This window comes from Kogia breviceps, chromosome 8 (genome assembly GCF_026419965.1).
Source record: "Kogia breviceps isolate mKogBre1 chromosome 8, mKogBre1 haplotype 1, whole genome shotgun sequence".
NCBI lineage: Eukaryota > Metazoa > Chordata > Mammalia > Artiodactyla > Physeteridae > Kogia > Kogia breviceps.
Window position 1 is genome coordinate 52,898,211 of NC_081317.1, and position 11,916 is coordinate 52,910,126.

The 11,916-nt window shown below is 39.8% G+C and overlaps 1 protein-coding gene across 1 annotated transcript; it reads left to right on the top strand.

Moving 5' to 3' along the window:
• Positions 1-11,005: 11,005 nt before the first annotated feature.
• IFNB1 (interferon beta 1) lies at positions 11,006-11,566 on the top strand. The gene has a single exon (XM_059072514.2). It carries the CDS (start codon positions 11,006-11,008, stop codon positions 11,564-11,566), a length of 561 nt encoding a protein of 186 aa, XP_058928497.1.
• Positions 11,567-11,916: the final 350 nt, after the last annotated feature.

Below are 11,916 nucleotides of genomic sequence, written 5' to 3' on the forward strand. Positions count from 1 at the left end.
AAGAGTATCTGGGAACCCCTGGGGTCCTCAGACCACACTTTGAGAGCCACTCATATACATTTATCATACCAGATTGAAAGGATACTTACTGCCCAGAGTGAGTTTGAATTTCTGTTCGTCTTCTTCCTATTGTCCGATTCTGCTTATTTTCATTATAATTTAGACAAGTAAGAAGTATGGGAAAACATTATACTCTTGTGGTTGCTATTGTTCAGGATTATCAGCTACATGATTTAGATAAGAGTAAGTATATGTGCACAGTTTTGATTCTTGTTTACTAACCTCTTTTATTATTAAGTGTAACAATCACACACAAAAGTGCACAGAACAGTAGCACAAATTTTAGAATAATTAAAGCAAATCTTCATGTAACTACCTACCAATAAAAACAGTCAGATTTTGCAACATCCTGGAAACCTCACCACCGTTCACAATCCTGTGCAACCCTTCATGGACGTAACTCCTACCCTTCTCATTAAAGGCGACCACTATCTTGAATTTTATGGTAATCACTTCCTCACTTTTCTTTATAATTTTACCCTAAAATACAGTCTACTTTTGCCTATTTTAAAATTTTATATAAATGGAATATGTATGCTTTGGAGTTGAGTTTCTTTCACTCACCACTGTGTTTGTGAGATTTATCCCTGTTTGTGCATACAGTTGTGGTTCTTACTTTTCATTGTTATTAACAACCTTATTATAAGCACAGATAACAACATATTTATCCATACAATTTTAAGGGATATTTGGGCTGTTTCTAGTTTAGGACTATTATGAATAATGCTGCTATGAATATTCTTTACTTATATCCTGATGCATATTTACATGATTTTTTTCCAGGGTAAGTGCTAAGAGTCGACTTACTGGATCATGGGCCATGCATATTTTCAACTTTGCTAGATAATGTTTTTTAAGTAGTTGTACAGATTTACACACCAAACAGTAGTTGTTCCATATGGTCATCACACTTGAGATTTTCAGTCCTTTATAATTTTTTACTTGCAGGCAATGTATTTATCTAAAAATTTGAAAAATCAACCAAACACATTTAGACATAGTGTTTGCAAAGTTGGCTGGATAAAAAACCAAAATTAGTTATTTTCGTGTGTGTGTGTGTGTGTGTGTTTGTGTGTGTGTATGAAAATGTAACGGAACATTAGTCCATTAAAAATTAGAAAATGTAATGAAAAAATCATTTCATTCATACTTGCAACAATAATAAAGCATAAATATGTTGAAATAAACCTCAGAAAGACTGTGCAAAATATATAATCAAGCCAGCAGCAAAACTTTACTGAGAGACATTTAAAAAATAGACCAATGAAATGGCAATATTTGCTTTTTTTTCTTTATGAAGTGGTTAAGAAATGTTTGCTAAATAAATATTTGTTCACTAAATGAATATGTGTCTTTCAGGAGGAGGCTGGCCTTGGCAGTCTCCTATTGCAGACTCTGATTTCCCTTCTCACTAATGCTCGCTGCCTCATCACGTGCTTATATGTCCGTTGCTCACCTACAAAAAGAATAAGTTGGAGAAGTTGCTTAATCCTCATTGATGGTCAAGGTGAAAAAAAAACACAACCTCAGTGTCGAGAACAAAAGTTATATTTTTCATTGGTTTCTGGCCATCTTATTTGAATCAAAAATTCAACTATAGACTTGTACTTAGAGGCCCAAGGTGAAGATAACTTGCCCTGTCAATGCTAGTTTTTTAAAAAATTAAAGCCCACACTTTATTCAGATCTCCTTAGTTTTTACCTAATGTTCTTTTTCTGTTCTGGTATGTCATTTAGAATATGCCACATTACCTTTAATTACTATGTCTCCTTAGGCTCCTCCTGGCTTTGACAGTTTCTCAGTAGTAGACGTTTTATGTTATTGTCAATGGTATCTTTTTTTTTTTTTTAATATTTATTTATGGCTGCGTTGGGTCTTTGTTGCTGCATGCGGGCTTTCTCTAGTTGTGGCGAGCAGGGCTACTCTTCATAGCAGTGCATGGGCTTCTCATTGCAGTGGATTCTATTGTTGCAGAGCATGGGCTCTAGGTGCACGGGCTTCAGTAGTTGTGGCAGGTGGGCTCAGTAGTTGTGGCTCGCGGGCTCTAGAACAAAATCTCAGTAGTAGTGGTGCACGAGCTTAGTTGCTCCACGGCATGTGGGATCTTCCCAGACCAGGGCTCGAACCCGTGTCCCCTGCATTGGCAGGTGGATTCTTAACCACTGTGCCACCAGTAAAGTCCCGTCAATGGTATCATTTTAAAATGTCATTTTCCAATTTTTTATGGCTAGTATAAAAAGAGGTGATTGATTTTTAATATTGATCTTATTTTCAATGGCATTGCTAAACTCACTTTAAAATTCTAATAGTTTATGTATTCTTTTGTAGTTTGTATGTACACAATTACATCATCTGTAGATAATGAAAAAAATATCAGATAGTCAGCAAGAGATTTGAATAGGCCCCTCACGAAGAAAATAGCTAAATGATCGATAAGCATATGAAAATGTGCTGAACCTTGTAAATAATCAGGGAATACGAATTAAAACTGTAATGCCATATCACTATGCATAACTAGAATGGCTAAAATTAAGCAGACTGGCAATACCAAGTGTTGGCAAGAGTGTAATGCAACTGACATCCCATACATTGATAGTGAGAATATACATTGGTACAAACATTTGAAAATATGTTTGTTATTAACTGCTAAATCTGAACATATGCATATTCTATGACCCATTTACTTCATCCTAGCCATATAGCCAACAGAAGGCTGTACAAATGTGCACCAAAAGATACAAACAAGGTTTTTCATAGTAAAATTAATTATAATGACAAAATCAGGAGGAAAAAATTCCAAATGTTTATCAGTAGTGGAAAAGATAAAACACTGTGACATTTCTACAAGGATATGACACATTCCTCCAAATTAACGAACTATAACTGCACACAAAAACATAGATGAATCTCATACTATTGAGTGAAAGAAGTCGTTCATACAAAGTTCAGAAACAGGCAGAATCTAGGTTGTTAAAAGGCAGTAGTGATGCTGGGGGAGGAGCTTAGTGATGGGGGAGGAGAGAGGGACACTGGAATGTGATGGGGGAGGGGGAAAGGGCCAGGTAGTGTTTATGTCTGTTGGTAGTGTTTATGTCTTCACTTAGTTTGTGGTTTCAAAGGTGTGCAGAAGTTTATATTTTATGATTTGTTGATTGTATACTTGACATTTGTGCATGACTTTCTATGTATATTATGTAAACTTTTTTTTTTTCAGGAGGAATGAGGAATTCTCCCCTTACATATCAAAACACTCTCTTAATATACAGGTTGTTGCCCCTTCCATGATATCCCTGAAAGATTGTTTTTTGCCTTAATTTCTGTTTTGCCACTGCTCACGAATTTCTCGCTAACTCTTTATCTTGTCTAATTTATCATTTTTTATAGGGCTGTTTTTATTGAAAAAGTATTTGAAGAGATGAGGAAGAGAGAAGACAACTGTAATTTTGATTTCTAGAGACATAGTTTTCCTCCATAGATAAGTGTATCAAAAAAGAGAAGGAAACTTTCTGTCTCTGAGGTTTATAGCAAAGCAGTTCCAAATTCAAAAGATTACAAATGGCTAGAAACATCATTCAAGTTTTACTTTCTAAATGTCACTTTGCCTCTCTGAAAAACCTCATTAACCAGAAGAAACTGATACAGGGACTGGAAGTAGTTCTCTGGACCGCAGAAAGCTGGTAGGAGAGAATTCACAAAGAAAAGTCTCCACAGAGGGAGGAAGTGAAAAATGGCTTCCAACAACAGAGGACAAGATGAAAGAAAACGGCCAGTGCATTCGTTCTTGCAATGCAGGTATACATTAGCCTAGTCTAAAAAATAGATCTCCCTGACAGAGATAAGGCTTATGAATTTTCCTGGTTATTTTGATAAAACTCAAAAAATTAGGGGAAATGAAACAAACACACAAACAGAAAGATGGTGTCTTCCAAAGGAACAGATTTTAACCCATTCATAAGTGGACTTCTGCAGTGAGTATCACCCAATCCTCAGGAGAAACTTCATAAAGGCAATTGGAAGAGAAGTATTAGGAAGCACCTCATGAACACAACAACAGAAATTGGGAAGACGACAAAGGGAAGAAACCAGAAAAAAAGAATTATTTTTTTATAATTCTGTATCCACCCCCTTCTTCCAGTTCCTTAGCTATCATCTTTATTTTCAGCCTCTACAGCCGGATAAACCCCACTTGATCATGGTGTATGATCCTTTTAATGTGCTGTTGGATTCTGTTTACTAGTATTTTGTGGAGGATTTTTGCATCTATGTTCATCAGTGATATTGGCCTGTATTTTTCTTTCTTTGTGATGTCTTTGTATGGTTTTGGTATCAGGGTTATGGTGGGCTCATAGAATGAGTCTGGGAGTGTTCCTCCCTCAGCTATCTTTTGGAAGAGTTTGAGAAGGATAGGTATTAGGTCTTCTCTAAATGTTTGATAGAATTCGCCTGTGAAGCCATCTGGTCCTGGGCTTTTGTTTATTGGAAGATTTTTAACCACAGTTTCAGTTTCAGTGCTTATGATTGGTCTGTTCATATCTTCTATTTCTTCCTGGTTCAATCTCAGCAGGTTGTGCATTTCTAAGAATTTGTCCATTTCTTCCAGGTTGTCCATTTTATTGGCATACAGTTGCTTGTAGTAATCTCTAATAATCTTTTGTATTTCTGCAGTGTCCGTTGTTACATCTTCTTTTTCATTTCTAATTCTATTGATTTGAGTTTTCTTCCTTTTTTTCTTGATGAGTCTGGATAATAGTTTATCAATTTTGTTTATCTTCTCAAAGAATCAGCTTTTAGTTTCATTGATCTTTGCTATCGTTTCCTTCATTTCTTTTTCATTTATTTCTGATCTGATCTTTATGATTTCTTTCCTTCTGCTATATTTGGGGGTTTTTGTTCTTCTTTCTCTAATTGCTTTGGTGCAAAGTTAGGTTGTTTATTCGAGATGTTTCCTTTTTCTTAAGGTAGGATTGTATTGCTATAAACTTCCCTTTAGAACTGCTTTTGCTGCATCCCATAGGTTTTGGGTCGTCGTGTCTCCATTGTCATTTGTTTCTAATTATTTTTTTATTTCCTCTTTGACCTCTTCTGTGGTCACTTCGTTATTAAGTAGTGTATTGTTTAGCCTCCACCTGTATTTTTTACAGATCTTTTCCTGTAATTGATATCTAGTCTCATAGCATTGTGGTCAGAAAAGATACTTGATACAATTTCAATTTTCTTAAATTTACCAAGGCTAGATTTGTGACCCAAGATATGATCTATCCTGGAGAATGTTCCATGAACACTTGAGAAGAAAGTGTATTCTGTTGTTTTTGGATGGAATGTCCTATAAATATCAATTAAGTCCATCTTGTGTAATGTATCATTTAAAGCTTGTGTTTCCTTATTTATTTTCATTTTGGATGATCTGTCCATTGGTGAAAGTGGGATGTTAAAGTCCCCTACTATGATTGTGTGACTGTCGATTTCCCCTTTTATGGCTGTTAGTATTTGCCTTATGTATTGAGGTGCTTCTCTGTTGGGTGCAGAAATATTTACAATTGTTATATCTTCTTCATGGATCTATCCCTTGATCATTATGTAGTGTCCTTCTTTGTCTCTTGTAATAGTTTTTATTTTAAAGTCTATTTTGTCTGATATGAGAATTGCTACTCCAGCTTTCTTCTGATTTCCATTTGCATGAAATATATTTTTCCATCCTGTCACTTTCAGTCTGTATGTGTCCCTAGGTCTGAAGTGGGTCTCTTGTAGACAGCATATATATGGGTCTTGTTTTTGTATCCATTCAGCCAGTCTGAATGGTGGAGCATTTAATCCATTTACATTTAAGGTAATTATCAATATGTATGTTCCTGTTACCATTTACTTAATTGTTTCGGGTTTGTTCTTGTAGGTCTTTTCCTTCTCTTGTGTTTCTTGCTTAGAGAAGTTCCTTTAGCATTTGTTGTAAAGTTGGTTTGGTGGTGCTGAACTCTCTCAGCTTTTGCTTGTCTGTAAAAGTTTTAATTTCTCCATCAAATCTGAATGAGATCCTTGCTGGGTAGAGTAATCTTGGTTTTAATCTTGGTTCTCCTTCATCACTTTAAATATTTCCTGCTACTCCCTTCTGGCTTGCAGAGTTTCTGCTGAAAGATCAGCTGTTAACCTTATGGGGATTCTCTTGTGTGTTATTTGTTGTTTTTCCCTTGCTGCTTTTAATATGTTTTCTTTGTAGTTAATTTTTGACAATTTGATTATTATGTGTCTTGGCGTGTTTATCCTTGGGTTTATCCTGTATGGGACTCTCTGTGCTTCCTGGACTTGATTAACTATTTCCTTTCCTATATTAGGGAAGTTTTCAACTATAATCTCTTCAAATATTTTCTCAGTCCCTTTCTTTTTCTCTTCTTCTGGGACCCCTATAATTCGAATGTTTGTGCATTTAATATTGTCCCAGAGGTCCCTGAGACTGTCCTCAGTTCTTTTCATTCTTTTTTCTATATTCTGCTCTGCAGTAGTTTTTCCACCATTTTATCTTCCAGGTCACTTATCTGTTCTTCTGCCTCAGTTATTCTGCTATTGATCCCATCTAGAGTAATTTTAATTTCATTTATTGTGTTGTTCATCGTTGCTTGCTTCCTCTTTATTTCTTCTAGGTCCTTGTTAAATGTTTCTTGCATTTTGTCTATTCTATTTCCAAGACTTTGGATCATCTTTACTATCATTATTCTGAATTCTTTTTCAGGTAGACTGCCTATTTCCTCTTCATTTGTTAGGTCTGGTGGGTTTTTACCTTGCTCCTTCATCTGCTGTGTGTGTTTTTCTGTCTTTTCACTTTGCTTACTGTGTTTGGGGTCTCCTTTTTGCAGGCTGCAGGTTCGTAGTTCCGGTTGTTTTTGGTGTCTGTCCCCAGAGGCTAAGGTTGGTTCAGTGGGTTGAGTAGGTTTCCTGGCTGGGGGGACCAGTGCCTATGTTCTGGTGGATGAGGCTGGATCTTGTCTTTCTGGTGGGCAGGTCCATATCTGGTGGTGTGTTTTGGGATGTCGGTAGCCTTATTATGATTTTAGGCAGCCTCTCTGCTAATGGACGGGGCTGTAGTCCTGTCTTGCTATTTGTTGGGCATAGGGTGTCCAGCACTGTAGCTTGCTGGTCGTTGAGTGAAGCTGGGTCTTGGTGTTGAGATGGAGATCTCTGGGAGATTTTTGCCATTTGATATTACGTGGAGCTGGGAGGTCTCTTGTGGACCAGTGTCCTGAAGTTGGTTCTCCCACCTCAGAGACAGCCCTTACGCCTGGCTGGGGCACCAAGAGCCTTTAATCCACACGGCTCAGAATAAAAGGGAGAAAAAATAGAAAGGAAGGAAGGAAGAAAGGAAGGAAGGAAGGAAGGAAGGAAAGAAAGAAGGAAGGAAAGAAAGAAAGAAAGAAAGAAAGAAAGAAAGAAAGAAAGAAAGAAAGAAAGAAAGAAAGAAAGAAAGAAAGAAAGGAAGGAAGGAAGGAAGGAAGGAAGGAAGAAGAAAGGACAGAAGGAAGGGAGAAAGGAAGGAAGAAAAGAAGGAAGAAAGGAAAGAAGAAATGAAGGAAGGAAGAAAGGAAGGAAGGGAGGGAGGAAGGAAAGGAGGGAGGGCAGAAGGGAGGAAGAAAGGGAGAAAGAAAGGGAGGAAAAAAGGAAGGAAGACAGGAAGAAAGGAAGGAAGACAGGAAGAAAGGAAGGAAGAAAGGAGGGAAGAAAGGAAGAAAGAACGTAGGAAAGAAAGAAAGAAGATAAAATAAAGTAGGATAAAATAAAGTTATTAAATTATTATAAAAAATAATTATTAAGAAGAAAAATTTTATTTAAAAAAAACAGTTCGGTCAGAACTCTAGGACAAATGGTGAAAGCAAAACTATACAGACAAAATCTAACACAGCAGCACACACATACACACTCACAAAAAGAGAAAAAGGGGAAAATAATAATATATCTTGCTCCCAAAGTCCACCTCCTCAAGTTGCATCTCAACTTCCAGAGATGCAGGGCACTTCAAGCTGATTGTGGAGCTTTAATCCGCTGCTTCTGAGGCTGCTGGTAGAGATCTCTCCCTCTCCTCTTTGTCCGCAGAGCTCCGGCTGTTCAGCTTTGGACTTGGCCCCGCCTTTGTGTGTAGGTCGTCGGAGGGCGTCTGCTCTTCGCTCAGACAGGACGGGATTAAAGGAGCAGCTGATTCGGGAGCCCTGGCTCACTCAGGCCGCGGGGAGGGAGGGGCACGGATGTGGGGTGAGCCTGCGGTGGCAGAGGCCGGCATGACGCTGTACCAGCCCGAGGCGCGCCGCGCGTTCTCCCGGGGAAGCTGTCCCTGGATCCCGGGACCCCAGTAGTGGCAGGCTGCACAGGCTCCCGCGAGGGGAGGTGTGGAGAGTAACCTGTGCTCGCGCACAGGCTCCTGGGAGGGGAGTTGTGGAGAGTGACCTGTGCTCGCGCACAGGCTCCTGGGAGGGGAGTTGTGGAGAGTGACCTATGCTCGCACAGAGGCTTCTTGGAGGCGGCAGCAGTAGCCCTAGTGTCCCACGCCCGTCTCTGGTGTCCGCGCCGACAGCCGCGGCTCGCGCCCGTTTCTGGAGCTCCGTTACGCGGCGTGCTTAATCCCCTCTCCTCTCGCACCAGGAAACAAAGAGGCAAGAAAAAGTCTCTTGTCTCTTCGGCAGCTTCACGCCCGTCTCTGGAGCTCCTTTAAGTGCCACGCTTAATCCCCTCTCCTCGCGCCCCAGGAAGCAAAGAGGGAAGAAAAGGTCTCTTGCCTCTTCAGCAGCTCCAGACTTTTCCCGGACTCCCTCTTGGCCAGCTGTGGCACACTAACCCCTTCAGGCTGTGTTCACGCGGCCAACCCCAGTCCTTTCCCGGCTTCCGACAGAAGTCCGAGCCTCAGGTCCCAGCCCCCGCCCTTCCCCGCGGGTGAGCAGACAAGCCTCTCGGGCTGGTGAGTGCTGGTCGGCACCGATCCTCTGCGGGAATCTCTCCGCTTTTCCCTCCGCACCCTGTTACTGCGCTGTCTTCCGCGGCTTCGAAGCTCCCCCCGTCCGCCACCCGCAGTCTCCGCCAGCGAAGGGGCTTCTAGTGTATGGAAACCTTTCCCCCTTCACGGCTCCCTCCCACTGCTGCAGATCCCGTCCCTATTCTTTTGTCTCTGTTTATTCTTTTTTCTTTTGCTCTACCCAGGTACTTGGGGGTGTTTCTTGTCTTTTGGGACGTCTGAGGTCTTCTGCCAGCGTTTCAGTGTGTGTTCTATAGGAGCAGTTCCACGTGTAGATGTATTTCTGATGTATCTGTGGGGAGGAAGGTGATCTCCGCGTCTTACTCTTCCGCCATCTTCTCTCCGCCAAGACGCTATCTTCTTATCATGGGGAAAAATCCAGGTACAAACATTCTCTGACAACTCTCTGACTTGAAAATCACAGTGGTCTTCAGTCTAGCCCTTTACCTTACCATGCATCCTCCCACCACAGCGCCTTTGCACATGGCAGTCCCCTCTGATCTTCCTTCTGATTTTAGCTTCAGTGTCATTACCTCAGGGCAGTCTTCTCTGATTTCTTCTACTACATTATGTCCTTATATCATAGGTCCACTTATATCATAGGTACCCACAATATTACTTAACCCTCCTCTGTAACACTTGTTACCATTGCATTTTTAGTTTTGTGTATTTCTTTGATAAATGTTCTTGTGCCTTGCTTAACTGTATGATCCATGAGAGTGAGGATTACAATCTGCAGCAGCTCATGCTACAGTTGCCCACAGTGTGGATTTAGTAAATTCAGGCTGAAAGATAATGCAAGATTTCCTGAAAACTGAAAGTTATTACTTTAAATATCATAATTATTAGAACTTATTTTTGTCTTGAAATCTTTAAAAATGTACTCTACATCTCCCTGTCTATATAAGCAGGACAAAAAAAATCATAATTTGATTCTTTTTACTGAGTCCTCTCTTATCAAAATCAGTTACTAAACTTGAATTCAGAAATGGTCTCAGAAATATTGAGCTAGAACCACTTGTCTCAATAGTTAAGTCCGCTGATTACTTGATTGTTTTCCTCCGTTTTCCTTCTGGACCTCCTTTTAATATGAGGTATATATTTGCATGCAAATGGAAAGTCAGACACTTAGATTGTTAGAAGTATGTACAAAAAATACATTGGCCCCCAATAACGGTCACAAAGGCCCCCTAAAGGGGAACCATGGACTTTTATGCATGGCCCATGTAACATTCATTTTGCCTGTTTAGAGATATTACTTAATATCTAGTTTTCAGTTGTATTCTGGATAGCTGAGATTGCCAGATCAAGCAATAAATTAAGGCTGAAAAAGTTATGTGATGTCTTGCTGCTTATGGTTAAGGCCCTACAAAAAAATTCAGATCAACTTAGTTTGACATCATTCTATTTTAGTTAGAAGAAAAATAGGTGTCTTTTAAAAAATAATAAACTGCATGTATTTATTGATTTGTAATAGTGTATTGGGAATTAACCCTAGTTCTTAGGAAAAAGAAAACTCTCTTACAAAGACTGCCACCCAAATTTCAAAATATGCAAAAAGAAAATGAAAAAATCCTTTCCAAATGAAAGAACCCTGTAATAGTCAAGTTCAAAATGATTTGGCTTATTTTTTTCTTTAGCATTTAGCATTTCACTGAAACTTTACAAAACATTAGAAATCCTCACTGTTTGTATATGTTTTTCCCCCTAATATATATAAAAGAAAATAACAAGGAGCTTAAAGAAAAAGAATTTTAGAGACAACTAATGAGTCAAATGACATAGGAAAACTGAAAGGGAGAACTGAAAGTGGGAAATTCCTCTCCAACAGAAAGAGTGGAGGGCCATCCTGTATAAGTAGTCCACACTCATGGAGAAAGGACATTCACACTGCAAACTCTTGAAGACTTGGCTTCAGCATCTAGTAGTAGACCAGATAACGCTGTTCCTGTTTTCATCATGACCCACAGGTGCATCCTCCAAATTGCTCTCCTGCTGTGTTTCTCCACCACAGCTCTTTCCACGAGCTACAGATTGCTTCGATTCCAACAAAGGAGCAGCAATTTGGCATGTAAGAAACTTCTGTGGCAGTTACCTGGAATGCCTCAACATTGCCTCGAGGACAGGATGGACTTCGAGGTCCCTGAGGAGATTAAGCAACCACAGCAGTTCCGGAAGGAAGACGCCGTATTCATCATCTATGAGATGCTCCAGCAGATCTTTGGTATTCTCAGAAGAAATTTCTCTAGCACCAGCTGGACTGAGACCATCACTGAGAACCTCCTTGTGGAAGTCTATGGGCAGATGGATCGTCTGGAGACAATCCTGGAGGAAATAATGGAGAAGGAAAACTTCACCGGGGTATACATGACCATTCTTCACCTGAAGAAATATTACTTGCGGATCATGCAGTACCTGAAATCCAAGGAGTACAGCAACTGTGCCTGGACAGTAGTGCGAGTGGAAATCCTCAGGAACTTTTCCTTCCTTAACCGCCTTACAGATTACCTCCATAATTGAAGATCTCCCCGTTGTGGCTCTGGGAACGGACACTGCTGCCAATTATGTCAGGCTCTTCAACCAGCGGAGGTTCTTTAAGTAACTGACAGGCAATGCACTGGATTTGAAAGGACAGTTAAAGACTTTAAGCTTTTTAAAAATTAATTTATACATTATTTATTTATTTAAACTTTTACCATGGGAAATAAACTTTTTATGAAACAAAAGTCAACTTGGCAGTTTTCATTTCAATTTGATTTATGTAACCATCATATTAAAAATTGCAGGGCTTCCCTGGTGGCGCAGTGGTTGAGAATCCGCCTGCCGATGCAGGAGACACGGGTTCGTGCCCTGGTCCGGGAAGATCCCAC